The following is a 26,809-nucleotide window of genomic DNA, read 5'->3' as shown; positions in this document are numbered from 1 at the left end:
GGCAGGTGGTAAGGCCCTGGCCAGTTGGCACGGACGCTTGCCACTGGGATCCTTGGTGACTCCTGGCCATAGCAGCCTTTAATCCGTTTGTCATTGGATCATGGGAAGAATTGGGAGGTCTTGGGTTAGAGAATTCAGGGTACCACTTGCAGAGCTTGAGTTAGAGACTGGTTACCAGCTGGTGCTGAACTATTGAAGTGTTTTTTTTTTTTTTTTTTTTTTTTGAGACAGAGTTTCGCTCTGTTGTTACCCAGGCTGGAGTGCAATGGCGCGATCTCGGCTCACCGCAACCTCTGCCTCCTGGGTTCAGGCAATTCTCCTGCCTCAGCCTCCCGAGTAGCTGGGATTACAGGCATGTGCCACCATGCCCAGCTAATTTTTGTATTTTTAGTAGAGACAGGGTTTCACCTTGTTGACCAGGATGGTCTCGATCTCTTGACCTCATGATCCACCCGCCTCGGCCTCCCAAAGTGCTGGGATTACAGGCGTGAGCCACTGCGCCCGGCTATTGAAGTGTTTTGATAACCAGCTGAATGTTGTTTTAGAGCATATGATGTGGCAAACTTGGCCACAGCAGGCAGAGGGCTGCCTAAATTTAGGCCTTTGCCAACCTGGCTTTGTTATGATGTGTAGAATTACCTTGGTGAGGCTTCCATCTACTTTACGGTTCCTCAGTGACCTAGGCCACGCTTCCTTTTATTACTCTGAGTCCTGGTTTCCTTGTCTGTAAAATGTGAATGGTTACTGCCTCACAAAGCAGCAAGGATGAACTGAGATCATGTGTGTAACATGTGACCCATCTGGGGCCTGCCTATCGGCACTCCCTGTGTGTTTATATATTCTCTTCATCTCTCATCTGCCTTCTAATCCTTTGTGTGATTCTTGTCTTCAGGGCCAGCTGTGGCCCCTCAAAACACTTCTGAAGGCCGGATAAGCCTCCCACGTAGAAGGCATGCACAGCTGCCATATCTTTGCTCGCAAATGCCGCTCCTTTAGGAAACAAAAGAGTATTGAGGACAGGAAATAACTATGAGACCTCACATCTTTAGAAAGGGAGTCGCTGGACTTTTGCCCCTCCAGACCTAGCTTTGTCAGTACCAGCCAGGAGTCTTCAGGCAAGTCAGCAGAGATAAAACTGTCTACCTGCAGGGTTGTTGTGGGTAATGCAAGATTTCGTAGCTAAGGTGTCCCACACAGTGACTTACAAACATGACCACGCTCAAGGTCTGGCTCCCGCCTTCTGTCTCTCCTAGTGAAAGCGCTAGGTGTCTCACATCGCTTTCATCTTTGTACTGTTTGTTGTCCCTTTCCGTACTTGTATTTATGCTGCCTGTTAGGGCTCTTGCCGAAGTGGGGGTGGGAACAAGAACCACAGATACACTCCTGTGGTTTGTGAAGCATTGTATGGAGGGCTGTATACATAGAGTACCTGGGGCGGTTGTCACAGCCACTCTGTGTGCTGGCTGCTACTGTGCTCATCTTAGAAATGAGAAGGCTGAAGGTCATGCCCATTTGGGTATACGGGCAGTATACCCAAAAGTCATACATCTGTACTCTGTTACTGTCTCCTGTCCTATAGTACCACGCACTAGGGCTCCTGTACCACGTACGTAAGAATGACCGCTTGGCTGTCAATAAGATGATCAGCAAGGTCACTCGGCACGGCCTTAAGTCTCCCTTTGCCTACTGCATGATGATCCGCGTGGCCAGCAAGCAGCTAGAAGAGGAGGATGGCAGGTAACGGCTCTCGTCTCTCACTAGCTAGGTGACGCCTCGTTTACCCTACCATGCTGGGCCACCCCCAAGCTTTACTTGTCACCCTGTGTTCTTTTGTAGCCGTGACAGCCCACTGTTTGATTTCATCGAGAGCTGCTTGCGCAACAAGCACGAGATGGTCGTGTATGAAGCCGCCTCGGCCATCGTCAATCTGCCAGGCTGCAGTGCCAAAGAGCTGGCCCCAGCTGTGTCAGGTCACCGGGCATTCCTTCCCCCAGCCTCACATGTTTATGCTTGCCAGGAACTAGGCCTGGGTCAGGGGCTGGGGGAAAGAAAGAAAATGCTCTCAAATAGGCCACAGACTGGTGTTAAGGAGTCCATACCTAGGAAGCACCTGCCCAGACACTATGCTGGAGCCCCATGTGTGTCACATTTTGGGGGTGGGCTGTCGGTCCGCTGAAGAGGCTGAGGTAAGGCTTGGGTCCACTCTGGAGCCTGTCGGGTTGGCTGGCCACAGGACGAGGCCTGGTGGAGGAACTCAGGATCTGTGAAACTGGTGCCTGTGACCTGGAGCTGAGCTTTTCCAGGTGAAAGAGAGAACAGTATAGAGCAGGCGTCCCCAAACTATGGCCCGCGGGCCGCATGAGGCCCCCTAGGGCCATTTATCCGGCCCCCCGCCGCACTTCAGGAAGGGGCACCTCTTGGTGGTCAGTGAGAGGAGCACAGTATGTGGCGGCCCTCCAGCGGTCTGAGGGACAGTGAACTGGCCCCCCGTGTAAAAAGTTTGGGGACGCCTGGTATAGAGGGTCATTCTGAGCCTCTGGCTACAGCAGTGGAGCAGGGCAGCCTGTGTTAGAGCCCTGGCTCTGCCCCTTACCAACTGGGTGAGCCTGGCAAGGCCACCCATCCTCTCCATGTCTCCCTTTCTTTTCTCAGATGTGGATGATAGGTCATGCCCATTACATAGGGTTTTATAGACAGAAAATGTGGGATCTAGACAAATTGCTTAGAAGGCAACATGTTTATTGTTTGCTGTTTTTTTGTTTTTGTTTTTGTTTTTGTTGAGATGGAGTCTTGCTCTGTTGCCCAGGCTGGAGTGCAGTGGCATGATCTTGGTTCACTTCAACTTCTGCCTGTTGGGTTCAAGCGATTCTCCTGCCTCAGCTTCCTGAGTAGCTGGGATTACAGGTGCCCGCCACCATGCCCAGCTAAATTTTGTATTTTTAGTAGAGATGGAGTTTCACCATATTAGCCAGGCTGGTCTTGAACCCATGACCTTGTGATCCACCCGCCTCGGTCTCCCAAAGTGCTGGGGTTACAGGCGTGAGCCACCACGCCCAGCCGTTGTTTGCTGTTATTAAGGGGAGTCTAGCAGCCTTGAGTCCTGGAGTCTTCTCTGTGCAGCACCCTACACAAGGTATGGGAATCCCCCTGTCAGGGAGGAGAAAGCCTATGAAGAGATGGAAAGTGGTTGATACTGGAAAGTGGGTATGTTGAGAGGCTAGAAAAGGAGAGGTGCTCAGGGTGAGAAACCTAGATTAAGAGTGGAAGAGAAGTGGGGTGTGTTTTAGAACAGGTCCCTGGAAAGCAAAGATGTTGTGGCGGGAGAGTTAGATTTGCAGGTTTTGAGAAATGATTGGGCCTCTTATTTTTCTTATTCTCTGCTATAACAGTATAAAACTTGGTCAGGCAGACAGATGGAGTTCATGTTTGGAGAGAGAAATCTCCCCTCCTCCTTAGAAATGAAAAAAGAACTACTGAGCGTGGTAGATAACACCTGTAATCCCTGCACTTTGGGAGGCTGAGGTGGGCAGATCATGAGGTCAGGAATTCGAGACCAACCTGACCAACATGGTGAAACCCCGTCTCAACTGAAAATACAAAAATTAGCTGGGTGTGGTGGTGCATGCCTGTAATCCTGGCTACTCAGGAGGCTGAGGCAGGAGAATCCCTTGAACCTAGGAGGCAGAGGTTGCAGTGAGCCAAGATTGTACCACTGTACTCCAGCTTGGGTGACAGAATAAGACTCCATCTCAAAAAAAAAAAAAAAAGAACTAATGAATTCATACACTGATTTGGGTATTCATTCATTATTTTTTAAATTATTTTATTTTTAGAGACAGGGTTTCACCATGTTGGTCAGGCTGGTCTTGAACTCCTGACTTCAGGTGATCCGCCCGCCTCAGCCTTCCAAAGTGCTGGGATTACAGGCGTGAGCCACTACGCCCGGCCTTCATTCATTCTTGTTATATCCCCAACATTTTCAGAATAATGAAAGATGTAAATAAAGTAGGGTTTTCAAAATAAGCATTAAGAGGCCAGGCGTAGGGGCCGGGCACGGTGGCTCAAGCCTGTAATCCCAGCACTTTGGGAGGCCGAGGCGGGTGGATCACAAGGTCAACAGATCGAGACCATCCTGGTCAACATGGTGAAACTCCGTCTCTACTAAAAATACAAAATGGGCATGGTGGCACGTGCCTGTAATCCCAGCTACTCAGGAGGCTGAGGCAGGAGAATTGCCTGAACCCAGGAGGCGGAGATTGCGGCGAGCCGAGATCGTGCCATTGCACTCCAGCCTGGGTAACAAGAGCGAAACTCCGTCTCAAAAAAAAAAAAAAAAAAAAAAAGAGGCCAGGCGCAGTGGCTCATGCCTATAATCCCAGCACATTGGGAGGCCGAGGTGGGTGGATCATGAGGTCAAGAGATCAAGACCATCCTGGTCAACATGGTAAAACCCTGTCTCTACTAAAAATACAAAAATTAGCTGGGCATGGTGGCACGCGCACCGGTAGTCCCAGCTACTCAGGAGGCTGAGGCAGGAGAATTGCTTGAACCCAGAAGGCAGAGGTTGTGGTGAACCGAGATTGCGCCATTGCACTCCAGCCTGGATAACAAGCGAAATTCCGTCTCAAAAAAAAAAAAAGCATTAAGAAAAAAATTTTTTTTTAAGTGTTAGAGAATAAAAGCCAACTTATGAAGAAAGGAGCATAGATATTCTAGAAAACAGTAGCATCTTTAAGTAGTCATCTTTACTTGTATGATTCAGTGCCCAATTTAGCTCTGAGCTTCCTGGCAGCCAGGGCAAGGGAGATACGGTACCCGAATGGCTCTCATGTAGTAAAAAATCAACCATTTATTTAAGAGGACTTCGTGGCCGGGCGTGGTGGCTCAAGCCTGTAATCCCGGCACTTTGGGAGGCCGAGGCGGGTGGATCACGAGGTCGAGAGATCAAGACCATCCTGGTCAACATGGTGAAACCCCGTCTCTACTAAAAATACAAAAAATTAACTGGGCATGGTGGCGCGTGCCTGTAATCCCAGCTACTCAGGAGGCTGAGGCAAGAGAATTGCTTGAACTCAGGAGGCGGAGGTTGCGGTGAGCCGAGATCGCGCCATTGCACTCCAGCCTGGGTAACAAGAGCGAAACTCCGTCTCAAAAAAAAAAAAGAGAGGACTTTGTTCTGCAGTACTCAGTGCTGAGGGGGGAAGTTCTGTTGGCTTCAGTAGACACAATAGGAGAGAGGAGTGGAGTGTTACTTCACAGAGGTTAAGGGCTCAGGCTGCAGTTGCCAGCAGTCTTGGAATTTAATTCTGGTTCTGCCAGTTACTGGCTGCCAACCTAAAGTCTGTTTGCTTTCCCTTTGTGCCTCAGTCTCCTTACCTGTAAAGTGGAGCTGCAAGCTACAGAAGTGAGGCATGTCCACTGTGTAGCACAGCACCTGGCACACAGCAGATGCCCAGTGAATAACAGTCCTCACAGGAACCCCTGGGTGCTCACAGACATTGTGAACTCTGTTCATGGCTTAGGCGCCTAGGTTGAGGAGAGCTCTCTGTCTTGGATTGGGGCGGCGGTGTCAGCAGGGAAATGAGCTGAGCAGAGGATTTGAGTCAGAACAGCTGCCCCCAGTTTTGCCAGCTGCCCAGAGTGAAGACCACCTGACATGTGACATCCATCTCCCCACAGTGCTCCAGCTTTTCTGCAGCTCACCCAAGGCTGCTCTCCGTTACGCTGCTGTTCGCACCCTTAATAAGGTAAGAGTCCAGGTCGGGGGTTGGAAGAAGCTGTCTAATGCAACTGGAGATACGTCTTTGCCTCTGACCTGGCTGGGCAAGATGTAGCCCTGGTCACAGTTACTTTCTTCTGGATGGTGAGATGATCTGACTGGATCAAATCATCAAATAAAGTGACAGCACTGAGGTCCTGCCCTCTCTGTCCCTGTCCTCCCAAAACAGGTTGCCATGAAGCATCCGTCAGCTGTGACAGCTTGCAATCTGGATCTGGAAAACCTGGTCACAGATTCAAACCGCAGCATCGCCACGCTGGCCATCACCACCCTTCTTAAGACAGGCAGCGAGAGCAGCATCGACCGCCTCATGAAGCAGATCTCCTCCTTCATGTCAGAGATCTCAGATGAATTCAAGGTACCCGCTACCCCTGGGATACCCATGGACCCCAGAGTAAGGAGGGAGCTCTGTCCCTGCTCACTGTGGCCACAGCCCTCCTGGCAGGACTTACCTGAGGGGCTGGTCAGCCTTGAGGACTCAGAGGAGGCCAGCACATTGCTCTGCAGAGGTTTGGCCTTCAGAGAAATGTGTGCAGTCCTGCCTCCAGGCCTTCATCTCTATTGTCCTCTAGTACTGACAGAACAGTAGTTTCCAGGCCAGTTAAGGATTCATTGATTTGTCCAAGTATTTCTTGAGCACTTGCTGTCTGCTATGTAGAGTGATCAGAGGGGAACATAGCAGTGAACCAGGCAGGTGCCTGCCCTCCCGGAGCATCCTTTCTAGGGATGGGAGAGAAACAGTAAACAGGTAAAGAAAGGAGTAGACAGGATCGTCTCAGGCATGGGTACTGCAGTCAAGAGTATAGAAATACAGCATGGGTGATCCCAGGAGAAGCATGGTCTGTCTGGGAAGGCCGTTCTGGAGGGTGATGTTTGAGCTCCAACCCGAATAGGTGCAAAGAGCTAGCCATGGGAAAACCTGGGAGGAAAGGCAGGAGCAAGTCAAGGAGAGAGAAGGCTAGCAGGTGGGAGAGCTGTGGGGCCAATGCAGGTGGCAAAGTCAGAATAGACAGGGCTCAATTACGTAAAGCCCATGGTCAGGTAAAGAGTTTTGATTGCAAGGAAGACATTGGAAAGGTATTCTTTTGGGGCAGGGAGAAGGATCTGAGTATTTTTGAACTTTTATTTTGAAATAATTCATAGGAGGTTACAAAGAAATATACTGAGAAGTCCTATGCACCCCTGCATCAACCCTCTCCTGCAGTGCCAGCAACCCACACAAGCACAGGACAGTGTCAGCCAGGAAAGTGATACTGGCACGATCCGTAGGGCTCATTCACATTTCACCAGCTACACAGGCAACTCCTGTGTGTGTGGAAAGCTCTATGAAAGCTGTCACATGGAGACTTTCAAAATTGCCACCACAGTGAAGACACTCAACTATCCATCTCCAGAAGACTCTCATGTTATCTCTTCATAGCCATGCCCATTCCTATCTTCCTGTCCCTAACCCCTGGCAGCCATTAATTTGTTCTCAATTTCTGTAATTCTGTTATTTCACAATTGTTAATTGATAGAACAATGTAGCATGTCACTGGAGAGTTTTAATAAGAGCAGACAACAATATGAATAATATATTGTGGTAAATTCTGTAGTGTGGATTATGTGAAGTAGGCAGCAGTCTACTCTGCCTGTGGGTTACAAGAATGCTTTGTAGGCTGAAATGACACAGTGAGATTTGCATATTAGAAAGATCCTTCTGGGGCTGGGCATGGTGGCTCATGCTTGTAATCTCAGTGCTTTGGGTGGCCAAGGAGGGAGGATCACTTGAGGCCTGAATTTTGAGACCAGTCTGGGTAACGTAGTGAGAACTTGCCTCTACAAGAAATTTTTTTAAAAAATTGGCCAGGGCCAGGCGCAGTGGCTCACGCCTGTAATCCAAGCACTTTGGTAGGCTGAGGTGGGTGGATCACCTGAGGTCGGGAGTTCAAGACAAGTTTGGCCATCATGGTGAAACCCCATCTTTAAAAAAAAAAAATTAGCCAGGTATGGTGATGCACACCTGTAGTCCTACCTACTCAGGAGGCTGAGGTAGGAGGATCACTTGAGCCCAGGAGTCTGAGACTGCAGTGAGCCATGATCATGCCACTGCACTGTAGCCTGGGCAATAGAGTGAGACCTTGTCTCAAAAAAAAAAAAAAAAAAAAAAAATTGGCTGGGTGTGGTAGCTCACACCTGTAATCCCAGCACTTTGGGAAGCCGAGGTGGGCAGGTCACTTGAGATCAGCAGTTTGGGATCAGCCTGGCCAACATGGTGAAACCCTGGGTCTACTAAAAAACAAAAATTAACTGGGTGTAGTGGCTCCCACTTGTAGTCCTGGCTACTTGGGAGGCTGAAGTAGGAGAATTATTTGACCTGGCTGGGAGGCAGAGGTTGCAGTAAGCCAAGATCGTGCCACTGCACTCCAGCCTGGGTGACAGAGTAAGACTTGTCTCAGAAAAATAAAAAAGCCTTTCTGGAGCAGAGTGGTGGGATGACTGGGTGTAAGGAGACTGTTGGAGTAATTCAGAAGGAGAGGTTGGTGCCTGAACCAGCGGGAGTAGGAAAGGAGGGACAGTGCAAGACCTTTTTGAGGAATAATGCCTGTTGGCAGGGTTGGTGTGAGGGTTGAGGGGTGGATGTCAACAGAGATGATACTGTTTTCTACTTTGAGCTGACAGTGGTGCTCTTGACCAGTTTTCGGGAGGAGGAAAAGATGGGTATTTGATGAAGGAAGAAGGAGATGCAGATTATTGTGGCTGCAGACGTGGAGTTTGAAGTGCCGTGGGCACCAGGTAGAGTTGTCTGGCAGGCCATTGGAAATGGCAGATCTTGAGCTCAGACAGGAGATAAATACTGGAGTCAGTGGCGTATAAGAGGTGGTTAAAGCCATGGAACGGGATAAGATTGCTGAAGAGACTGTGAGAAGAGAAGTGGCCAAGGACAGAATAGACAAGAGACAGGCCTGACCAAATAGGAACCAGAGGAGATGATGGATGGGAACCATCAGTGGGAGCCAGGGGCCGGGGGACAAGCAGGACAGGTTGGGTAGAGGGAACTCAGAGACTTTTAAGAAGCCTGAGTAGAAGAGCAGAGTTTGGGGGACCCAGAGTCTGAGAGTCTGACCCTCAGGGCTTGTGTGCTCCCAAGTGTGGGGTTGAGTTCCTCTGGTCTCCTTGCCCTTGTGTCATGCGCAAGGCCTGGCCTTGCCTAAGGAAGGACTCAGTTGGCACTCAGGGAACTGAGTCACCTTATCCTGGTGGCAGAGCCTGCTGCTCATGCATGTCTATTTGATGCAGGTGGTGGTTGTCCAGGCCATCAGTGCCTTGTGTCAGAAGTATCCTCGCAAACACGCCGTCCTCATGAACTTCCTGTTCACCATGCTTCGGGAAGAGGTAAGAGTCAGGGGCCTTTGGGGTGTGTCAGGTCTCCTGGTGCAGGGAGTGACCTGACCACTGGGCTCCATGCTCAGATTTGTGAGTGCGTTCATGTCAGCCTGTTAACCAGCTGGTTTTCTTGGTGCCTGCGGCCCTTTAAGCTCCTTGTGAATGTGTAAACACGCATCAGTTGCTAGTAATTATGGTAATAAGTGATTCACCAGCCTGACTTTAAAAATTGGATGTCCTGAGGTAATGCTTGTGCAGAAGATTGGAAAATGCATGTTCTTTTCTGTGGACGCTAGTGCAGAAATATTCTGGACCATTCCACGAGCTCTGTGGGTGGATTCTTGTGAAACTGGTGCCAGTAATGCAACATTGGTTCTATTTCTGTTCCTGATGTGAATTACTGATTCATTTATGCCACCTTTCTTGGATATCTCAACAAAAAGGGTTAATTCCTAGGAACAATAGCAACTGTTCCTGGAGTAGATTTGTTCCCCAGTTACATGGTACCCCTTTCACCCAGCCCAGAGTGGTCCTTCAACTGGGCAGTAGAGGAGCCATTGCCTTGAGTGTCTTTGGATTTCCCAAGAATGTTACAGAAGGGCAGTAATGTTGAGTGAGTCGTCAGCTAATGGGCCGGGCACTTTGGTGATTTTGTTTTTGTTTTGAGATGGAGTCTTGCTCTGTCGCCCAGGCTGGAGTGCAGTGGCATGATCTCGGCTCACTGCAACCTCCACCTCCCAGGTTGAAGCAATTCTCCTGCCTCAGCCTCCAAGTACCTGGGACTACAGGTGTGTGGTGCATGTCACCACACCCAGCTAATTTTTTTGGATTTTTGGTAGAGACAGGGTTTCACCGTGTTAGCCAGGGTGGTCTCAATCTCCTGACCTTGTGATCCATCTGTGTCGGCCTCCCAAAGTGCTGGGATTACAGGTGTGAGCCACTGCACCTGGACTTGTTTTTTTTTTTTTGTTGTTTTTTTTTTTTGAGATGGAGTTTCGCTCTTGATACCCAGGCTGGAGTGCAATGGCGCGATCTCGGCTCGCAATCTCCGCCTCCTGGGTTCAGGCAATTCTCCTGCCTCAGCCTCCTGAGTAGCTGGGATTACAGGCACGCGCCACCACGCCCGGCTAGTTTTTTTGTATTTTTAGTAGAGACGGGGTTTCACCATGTTGACCAGGATGGTCTCGATCTCTCGACCTCGTGATCCACCCGCCTCGGCCTCCCAAAGTGCTGGGATTACAGGCTTGAGCCACCGCGCCCGGCGACTTGTTTGTTTTTTAAGTAGAGATGGGGTCTTGCTGTATTGCCCAGGCTTGTCTTGAACTCCTGGCTATAAGTGATCTTCCTACCTTAGCTATCCAAGGGCTGGGATTACAGGTGTGAGCCATCATGCCTGGTCAGGCCTGGCATTTTGGAGACACTGTATGCATGACAGCAGTCTTTTTTTTTTCTTTTGAGTAGGAGTTTTGCTCTGCTGCCCAGGCTGGAGTGCAGTGGCGAGGTCTCAGCTTCCTGCAACCTCTGCCTCCTGGGTTCACGCAGTCCTCCTGTTTCAGCCTGCCGAGTAGCAGGGATTACAGGTACCCGCCACCGGGCTTGCTTAATTTTTGTATTTTTAGTAGAGACGGGTTTCACCATGTTGGCTAGGCTGGTCTTGATCTCCTGACCTCAGGTGATCCACCCACTTTGGCCTCCCAAAGTGCTGGGATTATAGGCATGAGCCACTGTGCCTGGACTTTTTTTTTTTTTTTTTGAGATAGGGTCTTGCTCTGTCAGGTTGGAGTTCAGTGGCGTCATCATGGCTGACTGCAGCCTCCACCTCCTGGGCTCAAGCGATTGTCTCACCTCAGACCACCAAGTAGCTGAAACTACAGGCACGCACCACCATGCCCAGCTAATTTTTTGTAGAGATGGGGTCTCTCCATGTTGCCTAGGCTGATTTCGAACTCCTGAGCTCAAATGATCCGCCCACCTTGGCTTCTCAAAGTACTGGGATTATAGGCATGAGCCACTGCACCTGACCAGCCTTTTGTTTGACAGGAGAGAGTGATAGAGTCCCAGAGAAACAAATGCCCTGTCTCCAAGTTCTGTGTTTGGGTCACTGTCCTTGGTCCAGCTCAGGTCCTCAACTCCTTCCTGGAGAGAGCAATCTCCTTGCTCAGCTCAGCTTCTCTCTCCAGGGTGGCTTTGAGTATAAGCGCGCCATTGTGGACTGTATCATCAGCATCATTGAGGAAAACTCAGAGAGCAAGGAGACAGGGCTGTCACATCTTTGCGAGTTCATTGAAGACTGCGAGTTCACAGTGCTGGCCACCCGTATTCTGCATCTCCTGGGCCAGGAGGGGCCCAAGACCACCAACCCCTCAAAGTACATCCGCTTCATCTATAACCGAGTGGTCTTGGAGCATGAGGAAGTCCGGGCAGGTAGGTCTAAGCCAGGGCTAAACTTGGAAGCTTAGCTTGCTTTTGAATGAATGTTCCAGCAAAGGGACCTGAGCCTCCACGGGGGACACGTGCACTCAATGTTGTTGCTACACAAGCCGTTTTTCATAATATTGTAGGCAGGACTTTACATGTCATCTAGTTGAATGTTCCTTTTTGAGATGGAGTCTCTGTCGCCGGGCTGGAGTGGAGTGCAGTGGCACGATCTTGGCTCACTGCAACCTCTGCCTCCCAGGTTTAAGTGATTATCTTGCCTTAGCCTTCCAAGTAGCTGGGACTACAGGTGTGTACCACCATGCCCAGCTAATTTTTTATTTTTGGTAGAGACAGGGTTTCACCATGTTGGCCAGGATGGTCTCAATCTCGACCTTGTGATCTGGCCTCCTTCGCCTCCCAAAGTGCTAGGACTACAGGCATGAGTTACTGTGCCCATCCGTGGTTCTTTTTTGAGACGGAGTTTCACTCTCGTTGCTCAGGATGGATCCACCCGCCTCGGCCTCCCAAAGTGCTGGGATTATAGATGTGAGCCACAAAGTGCGCCCGGACCTGGCCGTGGTTCTTAATGTCTGTAAATTGTTGGCTTTTTTTTTTTTTGAGACGGAGTTTTGCTGGTTACCCAGGCTGGAGTGCAATGGTGCGATCTTGGCTCACCGCAACCTCCGCTTCCTGGGTTCAGGCGATTCTCCTGCCTCAGCCTCCTGAGTAGCTGGGATTACAGGCATGCACCACCATGCCGAGCTAATTTTTTGTATTTTTAGTAGAGACGGGGTTTCGCCATGTTGACCAGGATGGTCTTGATCTCTTGACCTCCGATCCACCCGCCTCGGCCTCCCAAAATGCTGGGATTACAGGCATAAGCCACTGCGCCTGGCTTACTGGCTTTTTTTTGTTTGTTTGTTTGTTTTTTTGAGACGGAGTTTCGCTCTTGTTACCCAGGCTGGAGTGCAATGGCGCGATCTCGGCTCACCGCAACCTCCGCCTCCTGGGTTCAGGCAATTCTCCTGCCTCAGCCTCCTGAGGAGCTGGGATTACAGGCACGTGCCACCATGCCCAGCTAATTTTTTGTATTTTTAGTAGAGACAGGGTTTCACCATGTTGACCAGGATGGTCTCGATCACTTGACCTCGTGATCCACCCGCCTCGGCCTCCCAAAGTGCTGGGATTACAGGCTTGAGCCACCGCGCCTGGCCTCTTACTGGCTTTTTTTAAAGTATTTTTTTAATCGAGACTGGGTATTTCTATGTTGTCTAGGCTGGTCATGAACTCCTGGGCTCAAGCGATTCTCCCGCATCAGCCTCTGAAAGTGCTGAGATTACAGAGCCACTGTACCCTGCCTTAAGTGATTTTTTTTTTTAAATTTCACTATATGTTGATGTTTAGCTTAAAAAAAAAGCTTTGTTGAGATAAAATTCACGTGCCATAAAGTTCACCCATTTATATAAGTTTACAGTTCATTGAGCAATCATCTTATTCTTTATTTTTAATTTCTTTTGTTTTTTTTTGTTTTTGTTTGTTTGTTTTTTTGTTTTTTTGTTTTTTTGTTTTTTTGAGACGGAGTTTCACTCTTGTTACCCAGGCTGGAGTGCAATGGCGCGATCTCGGCTCTCCGCAACCTCCGCCTCCTGGGTTCAGGCAATTCTCCTGCCTCAGCCTCCTGAGTAGCTGGGATTACAGGCACGTGCCACCATGCCCAGCTAATTTTTTGTATTTTTAGTAGAGACGGGGTTTCACCATGTTGACCAGGATGGTCTCGATCTCTCGACCTCGTGATCCACCCACCTCGGCCTCCCAAAGTGCTGGGATTACAGGCTTGAGCCACCGGGTCCGGCCTATTTTTAATTTCTTTTCACGTGCCCCCACAGGACAGATTTTCTTCTTTTCAGCAATTGATAATCCTTAAGTAATTGTTCCTTTTCTCATTTATATTATTCCGAGACTTAATTGCAAATTGACACCATTTGGATATGGAAGGTGAGGAGCTTTACATTGTATCCAGCTTCTGTGACCTCATCATGGTTAATTTGAAAATAGCTTCTGGAACCCTAGAATGGGAGCTGTTGATCCTATCTGGCTCCCTTCTCCATTAAATAGATAAGGAAGTTGAGGCCTGGGATGGCGCCAAGATCCACCCAAAGCCACTCACTGTGTTGGTAGTGACTTTGGGTTTCCTGGCTTGAGACTTCTTGCCTCTGAGGCTCTTCTACCTGAAGACCCATTCTAAGCACTGGAAGTGCCCAAACAGTGAGTTGTCAGGGTGCATGGGGTAAATCACATTTGCTTCCTAAACACAGGTGCTGTGAGTGCCCTGGCCAAGTTTGGAGCCCAGAATGAAGAGATGTTACCCAGTATCTTGGTGCTGCTGAAGAGGTGAGACTAGACCCAGGGGTCCTAATGGGGACAATGTTCCTTTGGACCCAAGCAGCTTTCCTTTGTCTTTACTTTTCTTCGCTGAAAAGGCAGAGAAAAATTATACAGCTACTGACTGTAGAAAAAAAAAGCATAGAAAAGCATAAAAACAATGCTGTGTGAATCACACCAACCAGATGTGACAATTGGTAACTTCAATTATTTTGTCCATTTAAAAAAAATAGCTCTATCGAGATATAATTCACGTACCATACAGTTTACCCATTTTTTTTAAGGTTTTTTTTTCTTTCCTTTTTTTTAATTATTATTTTTATTTTTTATTTTTTATTTATTTATTTATTTTTTTTGAGACGGAGTTTCAATTTTGTTACCCAGGCTGGAGTGCAATGGTGTGATCTCGGCTCACCGCAACCTCTGCCTCCTGGGTTCAGGCAATTCTCCTGCCTCAGCCTCCTGAGTAGCTGGGATTACAGGCATGTGCCACCATGCCCAGCTAATTTTTTGTATTTTTAGTAGAGACGGGGTTTCACCATGTTGACCGGGATGGTCTCGATCTGTTGACCTCGTGATCACCCGCCTCGGCCTCCCAAAGTGCTGGGATTACAGGCTTGAGCCACCGCACCCGGCCCAGTTTACCCATTTAAGATGTGTAGTTTGATGGGTTTTAGTATATTCACAGAGTTAATGGAACCATCACCGCAATCTTAAGTTTAAAACATTTCCTCATCCCAGAAAGAACTCTTATGTTCTTGAGAGTGGCCTCTCCTTACTCCCTCCACCCTTAGCCTGGGCCACCACTAGTCTACATGTTACCCCCATGGACTTGCCTCTGATGAAGCCCTGCAGGATCCCTCCTGCCACCCCTGCTGGGCCCCAGTCAGGACCACCTTGTGTCCCGGCCGCAGGTGTGTGATGGATGATGACAATGAAGTAAGGGACCGAGCCACCTTCTATCTAAATGTCCTGGAGCAGAAGCAGAAGGCCCTCAATGCAGGCTATATCCTAAATGGTGAGTCATTCCCTAGCTTTCTTGGACTCAGCAGCTTACTGGCTCTGTGGTTCTTCTCATCACTGCCTGGGCAGGGGAAATCCGAGGTAAGATGCTCTTCGCTGGACTTGCCTGGCAACCTCATGGCATCATGGTGACTTCAGGAGGTCCCAGGTCATTCAGGTCACACAAGTGTGAGTGGAAGTTATCCAGTGAATTGAAATGCTCATCATTAATACAAACTTTTTATTTTTACAGTATTTTACCCTTTACAAGTGACTTTGTGTATATGTTTTTTTGTTTGTTTTTACTTTGTATATATGTTTACTCCTCATATCTGTCCCGTAAAGGAGGATGTGGGTGAGAATGCAGAGGCTTAGAGAGTTAAGTTATTTGCTCAGGATCATACCACCTAGAACTTGTAATTTCAGGACCCCAGGGCCTCCATGATGGTCCCTGGCGTGCATTTTGCTCTGCCTAGGAGCACGGTAACCTCTCTTCCACTGGCCTGTAGGTCTGACTGTGTCCATCCCTGGTCTGGAGAGGGCTCTGCAGCAGTACACTCTAGAACCATCAGAAAAGCCTTTTGACCTCAAGTCTGTGCCCCTGGCCACCGCACCCATGGCAGAGCAGAGAACAGGTAACGCTTACACTCCTCCCAGAGGCCATCAAGGCCAGGCCTCTGTCAGAGGGTCTGTATTGGCTGCAAATCCACTAAACGTAACTGGGACAGGTGGTAGTTACGCTGGGAGGAGGAAATGATCCTTTCCACCTCTGGCTTCAGGAAATAAAGACACACATACACACAGACATGTGCTCTTTCACATGTCCTATGCTTCCCAGTCTCAGGAGGGTTGGTATTTATAATTACTGAGCAGCAGCACTGGGGTCAACACTACACTGCCCCATGACAGCAGCTGTTGGTCACCATGTGTATTTGCTCCTGCAGAAAGCACCCCCATCACAGCAGTCAAACAGCCTGAGAAAGTGGCAGCTACCAGGCAGGAGATCTTCCAGGGTGAGTCACAGTGGTTGGGGGTTGTTTGGGACCTGGACTCGGTTTCCTCAGGGGGATTAAGAGTAAGAACTGTCTCTTCTGAGGGCTGGGCCCCAGAGGTGCTTTAGATCTACTATCATGTTTGACCCTCAGGTGGTGATTGTTAGGTTCCTTTAATATCTGAGGAGTTACAAGTTCAGAGAGAAGGTGGTAGGAGGGGCTAGAATTAAGATCCAGATCAAACAGGCTCAGTGCTGCCACTGGGCCTCAATTTGGAGGGTGCAGGTCCCTGGAGCCCAGGCCAGTTCAGAATGTCTAAGAGAGCAGAGCTGGGGTTCAAAGACACTGATGCTTTTTGCTGGGTTCCACATGTGTTCTGTCCACATTGTCCTGTAAGGTTTTCTTCAGGCATCCATCTACCCTCTGGTCGATTTTTTTTTTTTTTTGTGATGGAGTCTAGCTCTGTCACCCAGGCTGGAGTGCAGTGGCGCAATCTCGGCTCACTGCAACCTCTGTCTCCCAGGTTCGAGCGATTCTTCTGCCTCAGCCTCTCTAGTAGCTGGGATTACAGGTGCCCACCACCATACCCAGCTAATTTTTGTATTTTTAGTAGAGACGGAGTTTCACTGTGTTGGCTAGGCTGGTCTCAAACTGCTGACCTTGTGATCCACCCACCTTGGCCTCCCAAAATGCTGGAATTACAAGTGTGAGCCACCGAGCCTGGCCTGGTCTTTTCATTTCTTTTTTTTTTTTTTGAGACGGAGTTTCGCTCTTGTTACCCAGGCTGGAGTGCAATGGCGCGATCTCAGCTCACCACAACCTCCGCCTCCTGGGTTCAGGCAATTCTCCTGCCTCAGCCTCCTGAATAGCTGGGATTACAGGCACACGCCACCATGCCCAGCTAATTTTTTGTGTTTTTAGTAGAGACGGGGTTTCACCATGTTGATTGGGATGGTCTCGATCTGTTGACCTCGTGATCCACCCGCCTTGGCCTCCCAAAGTGCTGGGATTACAGGCATGAGCCACCGTGCCTGGCCTGTCTTTTCATTTTTTAAGGAGAGAGGTTGCGTGTCTAATTGCAGATTGTTTTATCCACTGAATTCCTACTCAGGGACTAACATAGACTACTCTTCCTTCATGGGCCCTCACTTCCTAGCTCTTCTGTTGTCTCTTAAACAGTTCTTTGTGCTAAATATTCTTCACATGTTCTTTTATTTTCTGTGTCTATTACAGCACTTAGTCCAGTGCCTGCCTTCCTCACAGTAGGCTCCCAATCACTGTTGAATTAAATGAAATCCTCCCTTCCCCATTCCATTCAGAATCATGTCTTCTATCAATATAACATGAATACTGAGCTAATTGGGATCATTGTAACATGAAACTTTTCATTTGTATCAGTTTCCCAGTTTCCTGTTGTTGCTGTAACACGTTATCACAAACTTACTGGCTTAACACGTTTATAACCTTATAGCTCTGCAGACAGAAGTCCAAAGTGGGTTTCATTTGTTAGCAGTGCTGAATTCCCTCAGGAAGCTCCAGGGTAGAATTGCCCCCTTGCCTTTTCCAGCTACTAGATGTGGCACATATCCTTGACTCAAGGCCCCTACCTCCTTCTTTAAGGGACCTTCTAAGGCAGAAGGTCAGAGTAGAGTGATTTGAAGAGGCCACACGCCTGGCCCTCCTGGATAATCCAGGATAACCCCCTGGCTCAAGATCCTTACTTTAATCATACCCGCAAAGTCCCTTTTACCATGTGAGGTAACATAGTCGAAGGTTCTCGAAATTAGCCTGCGGGCATCTTGGGGTCATTATTTTGCCACACCTTTCAAGGAAGTCTCCTAAGCCTCTTAAAGGGTAACAATTCCATTTTTCAACAATCATCCAAAAGCCTCACATTTACTGATCACATGTTCAGTTCCAAGAACTTTCCTAGACCTTGACATTTATTGCCTCATTTGTCTTTACAACAATCCTGTGATCAAGGTAATTGTATCAGTTTTACTGATGAAGAGTCTGAAACTCTAGCAACAGAATCCCCCAGGTAGTAAGTATCAGGCCCAAAACTCTGACTCCCAAGAAAATAAGATCTGTAGAAAAGTGCTCTGGTGGTTGATAGTCATGGTGGCCCAAAAGTTCCTCTTAATATTTAGCCTGGATTGTTCTGGGCTGTTTATTGCCTGCATGTTCATTAGATAACAGTCTTCAGGCTGCAGAGGCCTGAAGCAGTCACATAGACTTTTTATGGAGGAAAAAAAGCAAAACAATAACAATAAGGCCTACCTTTCTCTATGTCTGAAACATGAATTGAGTACCTTTTTTCGTTTCTTTTCATTTTTTTTTTGAGACATAGTCTCAAAAAATGAGCTGAGACTGCCCAGGCTGGAGTGGAATGGTGTGATCTTGGCTCACTGCAACCTCTGCCTCCTGGGTTCAAGCGATTTTCCTGCCTCAGCCACCTGAGTAACTGGGATTACAGGCGCCTGCCACCATGCCTAGCTAATTTTTGTATTTTTAGTAGAGACAGGGTTTCACCATTTTGGCCACTCTGGTCTCAAACTGCTGACCTCATGATTCCCCTGACTCGGCCTCCCAAAGTGCTCGGGTTACAGGTGTGAGCTACCGTGACCGGCTCTGAGTACCTTCTAAGTATAGGGAAAAATAGCAGATCCTTGGCCTCAAAGCACAATTCCTGTTCTCATGGAGTTCAATTAATTGGGAAGACATGTTGAAAATCTTAGAGCAGTATTGGTCTTCAAATAATCAGTATATATCGGAGTAATTTGAGATTTTAGAAATGCAAATTCCTTGATCCTGAACCCAGAGATACTGATGTAGTAAATTTGGGATGGAGTCAGGAGTCTGAGTTTTTAGTAAGCTCTACTGCCAACCCCTAGTAATTCTGATACAGGTGATCCGTGGTCATAGTGTGAGGAATCCTGCCATAGAATAGGTACAGGAGTGGCAGCTGTAGCCATCATAGGTGGACACCATGTGCACACATCTGCCAGGTGCCTCATTCACTTCAGTTGTTCCCTTTAGTCTGCAAGGAATGCCAGGACGAGCCAGGATGGGGTTCCATGGGCCTGTGCTTAAATCCAGTGCTTGAATCTGGCCATAAGGTACAGGGATAGGTCTTACCAGACACAGACCATTTTAATTTGGGTTTTTTGCAACACTCTAATTCTGAAATATCTCTTTATTGGCCATTTTTCTTAACTGACAAATATATATGATCCGTTTGTTATTTTTGTCTGATTTTGTAGCTATAGCAGTATTGATCTTATTCTCCTAATTGATCTTTTTTTCCTAATTGTCACCTTAAGAATCCTTGCTGGGGGAGGGGGCAGAAATCCTTACTAACCTTCTAAAGCTGGTGGAATCTCCAATTAGGTTTAGGGTTTTGGGGTCTCAAAAAACAGATTTGAGATCTTTCATGGGACAGACATTGGGAGAGTATTTGTCGGGGATTGTACCACATGAGCAAAGTCAGAGAGATGAGAAAATGTATGGGTATATTTAGGAAATGATGAATAGCCAGTTGAGTAAACATATCTATCTAAGGTAGGGTGTAACACCATGAGAATGGTCATGAGAATTTATTAGGAACCATCACAGGTTGGTCTGGGGATCAAGAAGCTGAGTAAATTTGGCCTGTGGGTTTCAGAGCAGTTGGCAGCGGTGCCAGAGTTCCGGGGACTTGGGCCCCTCTTCAAGTCCTCGCCTGAGCCTGTGGCCCTCACCGAGTCAGAGACTGAGTATGTCATCCGTTGCACCAAACACACCTTCACAGACCACATGGTGTTTCAGGTGAGCAAGGTGGCTGAAGCCCTGCTGGGGCACGCGCCCAGGGAGTGGTCCCAGGTCTGGCAGGTCCTATAGTATCTTGGCTCCCCACACTGCATTGGTTAGGAGCCCAACTTGAGGACAGAATCTGTCCCCAACAGGTCTGTCTCTCATATCTCTTGACCCAGGACTTCTGTGGCTCCTGATTGTCAGGATGGAGACAGGGAACCTGGGACCAGGGGGACTGGGATGGGAATCAACTTGGTCAACAGAAAAGAGTTGGTGGGACCTCCTGGCTCTTCCTCTGTAGCATGGCATGGTCTTAGAGCAATGTTTAAGCTCCCCTCTCTTCCTTGTTCAGTTTGACTGCACAAACACACTCAATGACCAGACCTTGGAGAATGTCACAGTGCAGATGGAGCCCACTGAGGCCTATGAGGTGCTCTGTTACGTGCCTGCCCGGAGCCTACCCTACAACCAGCCTGGGACCTGCTACACACTGGTGGCACTGCCCAAAGATGACCCCACAGCTGGTGAGCCCCTCTCTAGATACCACCCTATCCTCATGGGAGCTCATGGGATCAGGAGGAGGTGGGTAGTTGGGCACCAGCTATTTGTCTTCTATTAGAGCTTCAGCTCCTTGATTTCAGTCCCAAAAAGAATAGCTGAATCCGAAGTGGTCGTCTTTTTTTTTTTTTTAATGGTGTTTCACCATGATGGCCAGGCTGGTCTTGAACTCCTGACCTCAGGTGATCCACCCACCTCAGCCTCCCAAAGTGCTAGGATCTTCTTTAAAAAAATTTTTTAAGTGATAGGATCTCACTAGAACTCTACTTGACTTTTCTGTCCTACAAGGTGGTGCCCTCTGTCCAGCTTTGTCGGATTGGATAGCATGTTGCTACTACTAATAATATAGCAGGGGCCTAGAAAGCAAGCTGTGACCCCTTCCTGATCGTCCCCTGATAAGCAGGAGGAGCTTATCCCCTGCAGGTTGGGGACATCCTAACTACCTAGCCTCTCTTCCTCATAGTGGCCTGCACATTCAGCTGCATGATGAAGTTTACTGTCAAGGACTGTGATCCCACCACTGGGGAGACCGATGACGAAGGCTATGAGGATGAGTATGTGGTAAGAGCCTGGTGTTAGGAGGCTTAGTTTTGTGCTGAGCCTGTGCAGACCGGAGTCCTTTTCTGCTGTTTTTGGCTTTTTTAGCTCTTTAAATTTTTTTTTTTTTTTTTTTTTCTTTTTTGAGATGAACTTTCGTGTTACCCTGGCTGGAGTGCAATGGCACGATCTCGGCTCACTGCAACCTCTGCCTCCTGGGTTCAAGTTATTCTCTTGCCTTAGTCTCCTGAGTAGCTGGGATCACAGGTGCCCGCCACCACACCTGCCTAATTTCTAGTATTTTTAGTATAGATGGGGTTTCACCATGTTGGCTAGGCTGGTCTTGAACTCCTCACCTCAGGTGATCCACACACCTTAGCCTCCCAAAGTGCTGGGATTATAGGCATGAGCCACCGCACCTGGCCTAAAACAATTTTTTTAACTAATGGAAATACATGTTCATGTGTAAAAAGAAAACTTGGGAAATACAAAAACAAAATATAAAACAAAGTATGAACAACAGGAAAACATTACTCATAATCCTTAGAGTTATTTTTGGGTGGCAGTGGTATAATTGAAATCATTCTTGCAGTATAGACCTTGCTATTTTAAAACTATAGTGTATTTTCCAGTGTTGTTACAAATACTTCATAAACACAATTTTTAGTAGGTTTAAAATACTGTTATATACTATATCAAAATTCAGTTAACCTGTCTTTCACTCCTTTAATGTTGGGCATTTGGGTTTCCATGTTTTTACTATTTATAATGCTGCATTAAATATCCCTTTAGGTACAAATTTTTATCTGCATTTCAGCTTATTTCCTTAGGATAGATTCCTAGGAGAATAATTTGGTTAAAGGGCTAATGTCAAAATTTAAGACATTTTGATTCCTTTTGTCAAATGCTTTCTGGATAAATTGGACCTGTTTGCTGTGCTGGGCAGTCTGTTCATGCACTGGAATAACCCTTCTAAATTCTCCTATCTTAGCTCAATGGAACTAAGTACAGGATCCTTCTGGGGTCTGACCTTGGGGCAGTGGCTCAGGGCCATCTCAGTGTAGACCATTGTGCTCAGCTATGGCTGGGGATTGTTAGAGCTCCTCCTGACTAGAGGGACAGTTACTGTGAAATCCAACTGACATTCACCATTGTGTCATCCTAGAGCAGGCGTCCCTAAACTACAGCCCGCCAGCCGCATTCGGCCCCTGAGGCCATTTATCCGCCCCTCCCCCCGCACTTCGGGAAGAGGCACCTCTTTCATTGGTGGTCAGTGAGAGGAGCACAGTATGTGGTGGCCCTCCAATGGTCTGAGGGACAGTGAACTGGCCCCCTGTGTAAAAAGTTTGGGGACGCCTGTCCTAGAGTCACAGTTGAGGATGGATGGAGCCTCCTTGAGCCAGAAATGACCCTGAGGCAGGAGCTGCTCTAAGACCAAATGAGCTCCTTAAGAGAGCTGGGTTTGTTAGAACCCACCCAGAGATGCAAGCAGAAAAAAAAAAGAGAGAGCAAGCTGGATCTAAGTCATATTTGTATACACTGTAAATATCCACAAGAGTAGGGCCTCTGAAAATCTGATGGGAGAATGAATGGGGAACCTTCATGTAGGCTCAGTGGGAGTATTGTGTGTCAAATTCAGGGAGGACACAGCGGAAATGGAGATAAAGATTTGGAATCTGTCAAATCCAGAGGACACAGCTGGGGTTGGAGGTTTCTGCTAGTTTCTGCTGACCTAGAAACAGCTGCTGCTCCTTAGGAGCTCATTGGCCCCTAGGAGTGACAGGCATAGGAAGCAGACCTCTGAGAATGCTATGTAGTTCGTGGAAGCACTGATACTAGGCAGGCTTAGAAGAGATGTGATTTAACAGCAGGCAGCTCTAGGATGAGTTAGTAGATTGGTACTTGGGATTAGGGCGTTTTCTGTTGAAGGCATACCACTTGCCTGTGGGCACCTCAAGGATAGGTATCTAGTCAAGTTGCTCTGTGTCCCCAGAGTCTAGCAGTCCTCAGCACTGAGCAAGCACCTGCAGTAAGAGTTGGAGGAAAGGATGTGTTGATGAGTTCAGAGCAGAGGCCCAGAGGTGTGTGGATGGGTGCCTTATTTCTACCTCCATCTCTCCAGCTGGAAGATCTAGAAGTTACCGTAGCTGATCACATTCAAAAGGTCATGAAACTGAACTTCGAAGCAGCCTGGGATGAGGTAGGGGATGAATTTGAGAAGGAGGAAACGTTCACCTTATCTACCATCAAGACACTTGAAGGTAAAATCCTGGGAATGCCATCTCTGGCCTACTTGCCATTTAAGATCTTTGGCTACTGTTGAAGTGCTTATCCCTCTTCTCACCAAGGATCCAGGGCCATGTCTGGAGCACATATGTCAAATGCCACTTCATTCAAAGCCCTTCAGAACCTGGGGGAGTGGTGGTGGTGGCACAAAGGGCAGACAAGATATATGGCTTAACAATATTGGGATTTCTCTCTACAGAGGCTGTGGGTAATATTGTGAAGTTCTTGGGAATGCACCCTTGTGAGAGGTCAGACAAAGTGCCGGATAACAAGAACACCCACACGTTGCTCCTGGCTGGTAAGTGGCATTTCTAGGTGGGGAGGACCTGGGTAGCTTATGGTCTAGATGTCACTGGATCCTGGGCTAAGGACTCCATTGTAAATATGGGGAGTCAAAATTCACAGCATTTAAAATTGGCAAAGTATTAAATAATCTGCAGTGAAATGTTTCCTTCCTACCTTGGCTGCCACCCATTTAGATTCCCTTCCAAGAAACAACCAGTGTTCCTATTATAAACAGTGCGTTTATAACCTTGCAGTTATTTTATGGCTATAAAAGCTAACAAACACATTTCCTTTAACTCAAATGTTTATGTACAAATGGTATATATACATATTACCCTGCAATTTGCTTTTTACTTTACAATGTATTTTAGAGATCTTCCCTGTCAATATCTAGAGCTTCCTCATTGTTTTTCTTTTAATTGTGGTAAAATATACATAACATAAAATTCACCATTTTAACCATTTTTAAGCGTATGGTTCAGCGCATTAGGTACATTCACACTGTTGTAAAACTATGACTACCATCCGTCTCAAGAACTTTTTTTTTTTTTTTGTATTTTTAGTAGAGAAAGGGTTTCACCATGTTTGTCAGACTGGTCTCAAACTCCTGACCTTGTGATCCGCCCACCTCAGCCTCCCAAAGTGCTGGGATTACAGGCATGAGCCACTGCACCCGGCCTTTAGAACCCACTTTTTTTTTTTTTTTTTTTTTTGATTAATAGCTGCTTAGTATTCCATTGCGTGGGGATGCACCACATATTCTATGGAACAGCAGCTACTGATGAACATTTAGTTTTCAATCTCTTGCTGTTACAGATGTTACAGTAAATAATTGTGTACACATACACACACTCTCTCACACTTTACTTTGCATATGTGCACTGAGAATATCTGTAGGATAAATTTCCCAAGGCATCACTAGGTCGAAGTGATTTGTGTTTCTCGTCTTGATAAATAATTCCAAGTCGCCTTCCACAGGAGTTGTATACTTCTCTTTCAACACTGTGGACAACACAGTGTTATCACACTTTATGACCTTTGCCTGTCTGTATGGAAAATGATAGTGTAGTTTTTCTATTTTCCATTTAAATATCTTCTCAAATGTTGAGCATTTGTGTTTCCTGATCATTTTCATATCCTTTGACTGATTTTCTACAGGGTTGAGTGTATCCACACTTACTCTCCTTTCCAGATTATTTACTAACAAATTCCGGAAATAGCATTTTGTATGTAAATCCTTCTGTTTCTGTGTATTTCTCTAAGAGAATGACCACTTCCCCTTTTTAAAGGGCAATACAATTATACCTAAAACAGTTAACTAAAGGAAATGGAATGGTTTTTTTTTTTTTGGCTGTTTACAAACAGGGTTGAAAGGGGCTCTGGGCTGGGCACGGTGGCTCACTCCTGTAATCCCAGCACTTTGCGAGGCTGAGGCAGGTGGATCACTTGAGCTCAGGAGTTCAAGACCGGCCTAGCTAACATGGTAAAACCTCATCTCTACTAAAAACACAAAAATCAGCCAGGCGTGGTGGCGGACGCCTGTAATCCCAGCTACTCGAGAGACTGAGGCAGGAGAATCACTTGAACCTGGGAGGCGAAGGTTGTGGTGAGCCAAGATCAAGCCACTGCACTCCAGCCTGGCCAACAGAGTGAGACTCCGTCTCAAGAAAAAAAAAAAAGGAGGCTCTGCTTCAGTGCCCTGCTTACAGCTGACAGTTTGTGGCCACACTGAAGCAACCCAGTCCCCTGGGTCTTGCAGACACCTGTCCTGCGGTTTTCTCATATTGGGGCTGTTGTTCCCTTCATTTGTGCTCTTAAGATTTAGCCAAGGTGTGAGAGCCTCTGTGACATCAGATACAAGCCTTATATGTCCATCAATTCTTTCGAACTTGGCAGAAGCCTGAAATATGGTATTCTCATCCCCTCCACTTGCAGTTGAGGATGCTGAAGCCCAGAGAGACAGTGACTTGCATAGTGAAATCCCTCATTCAGGGATTTCGCCCAGCTCTCCTGCCCATTTCACTACACCAGAGCTGCCTTGATGGGTAGCTGTAAATGCCATCCTCAGCCTGACCTGTACAGTCCCTTCTGCCTTATAAACCTGTACTCTCTCTTCCCTTCTAGGTGTGTTCCGGGGTGGGCATGACATCCTGGTGCGTGCCCGGCTGCTGCTTTTGGACACAGTTACAATGCAAGTGACAGCCAGAAGTTTGGAGGAGCTGCCAGTAGACATCATCTTGGCATCTGTGGGCTAAGGGACCAGCTTGCATAGGACCTTATACCCTTCCCCAATACTATCTGGGTAGTTGTGCCTTTCTCATGAAACTATCAGAAACCCCTTCCCAAGGTTCTGTATTCAAAAACAATTAGGAATCATTGCAGATAAATTTTTTTTTATTCTGTCCCCCTACCTGGGACTATTTGGGAGTGATTTTTTTGTTTGCTTGTTTAATAGGGGATGATTTTAGCTTGTCCTAAATCTTGCTGTCCTTCCTTCCAGGAAAGGGACATTGTAAATGAATAAAACATTCTCAACTCCTCTTGAATTTATCCCCCAAGAAACTATCTTATCCCTGTAATAAATTCGCATGTATTTATTGAATGATTGCTACTTCTGCGGACTCATGCTTCAGGGCTCCACCTTCCCCTTCAAGGCCTCCCACAGAACACCTGCCCTGTCCCCCTTGTACCCACAGCCCTTCTGCTGTTGTAGTCCTGTGAGGCCGGACCCCCTCCCCGTCATCGCTGTCCATGCACCAAGCCCCGGGGTGGGAGCGATTCAAGTTGGTTGAGTGAATCAGCTAACAGGCGCTGAGTTCACACTCCCTCCCATTCGCGACGCATAGAGGCTCCCAAGGGCTGGGGTCCAGCCTCAGGTCCCCCGTGGAGTGTGCCTTGGGGTTTCTGCTCCCTGTTCAGCGAATCGGCATAGGCGAAGAACAGCCCTCCAGAGCATTCCCTGTGGGTTGCCAAGAAGAAATCTTGGGTTTCCGTCCCCAGGGGAGCAAGCTTATAAACTCAAGCCAGGTTATTTTACCAACTTTGAGGCCAAAGTAGACCTCTAAAGACTTAAAAAACTGGGCCTCACCCTTAGAGATTCAGCTGGCGGGGTGGAGAGTAAAGGGGCAGGAAAGGCCCATAGTGGTGCCCACCATCGTTTTGAGGGCGATGTGCGCGATTCCTGGAAGTTCTCCTGACTTCCATTTCTTCTCCAGTGTTCCTGCATTTTTGCCTCGCACTGTGAGGCAGCTGGAAGGACTGTGAGAAGGGCTGTGAAGTTAGGAGTGGAGTTTCCTGGTTTCCCGCCTCCGAGGACCCTGTGCCCTGGAGTCAGCGCGGCGGGAACCTTCCCCGCCGGCCCTGGGGCTCGCGCTGGGGGCGGGGAGGAAGGTTAACCCCGCCGGGGAACCGG

At 47.8% G+C, this 26,809-nt stretch overlaps 1 protein-coding gene across 2 annotated transcripts in view; it reads left to right on the top strand.

The window, feature by feature from the left end:
* COPG1 (COPI coat complex subunit gamma 1) overlaps nucleotides 1-25,999 on the top strand; it is a 31,772-nt gene extending 5,773 nt beyond the window's left edge. For both annotated transcript variants that reach the window (XM_039477389.2, XM_039477390.2), the window contains 16 exons: nucleotides 1,580-1,737; nucleotides 1,837-1,970; nucleotides 5,680-5,747; nucleotides 5,949-6,137; nucleotides 9,059-9,154; nucleotides 11,326-11,569; nucleotides 13,879-13,954; nucleotides 14,860-14,963; nucleotides 15,457-15,582; nucleotides 15,892-15,960; nucleotides 19,604-19,746; nucleotides 20,084-20,255; nucleotides 20,753-20,850; nucleotides 22,949-23,087; nucleotides 23,312-23,410; nucleotides 25,522-25,999. In XM_039477389.2, the coding sequence (XP_039333323.1) occupies nucleotides 1,580-1,737; nucleotides 1,837-1,970; nucleotides 5,680-5,747; nucleotides 5,949-6,137; nucleotides 9,059-9,154; nucleotides 11,326-11,569; nucleotides 13,879-13,954; nucleotides 14,860-14,963; nucleotides 15,457-15,582; nucleotides 15,892-15,960; nucleotides 19,604-19,746; nucleotides 20,084-20,255; nucleotides 20,753-20,850; nucleotides 22,949-23,087; nucleotides 23,312-23,410; nucleotides 25,522-25,652 (2,046 nt within the window). In that variant the 3' untranslated portion in view covers nucleotides 25,653-25,999. The remainder of the gene's footprint in view (nucleotides 1-1,579; nucleotides 1,738-1,836; nucleotides 1,971-5,679; nucleotides 5,748-5,948; nucleotides 6,138-9,058; nucleotides 9,155-11,325; nucleotides 11,570-13,878; nucleotides 13,955-14,859; nucleotides 14,964-15,456; nucleotides 15,583-15,891; nucleotides 15,961-19,603; nucleotides 19,747-20,083; nucleotides 20,256-20,752; nucleotides 20,851-22,948; nucleotides 23,088-23,311; nucleotides 23,411-25,521) is intronic.
* Nucleotides 26,000-26,809: the final 810 nt, after the last annotated feature.

Source organism: Saimiri boliviensis, chromosome 8 (assembly GCF_048565385.1).
Source record: "Saimiri boliviensis isolate mSaiBol1 chromosome 8, mSaiBol1.pri, whole genome shotgun sequence".
NCBI classification, from domain to species: Eukaryota; Metazoa; Chordata; class Mammalia; order Primates; family Cebidae; genus Saimiri; species Saimiri boliviensis.
The sequence above is the reverse complement of the archived record's forward strand: the minus strand, read 5'-3'. Positions and strand labels throughout refer to the sequence as shown.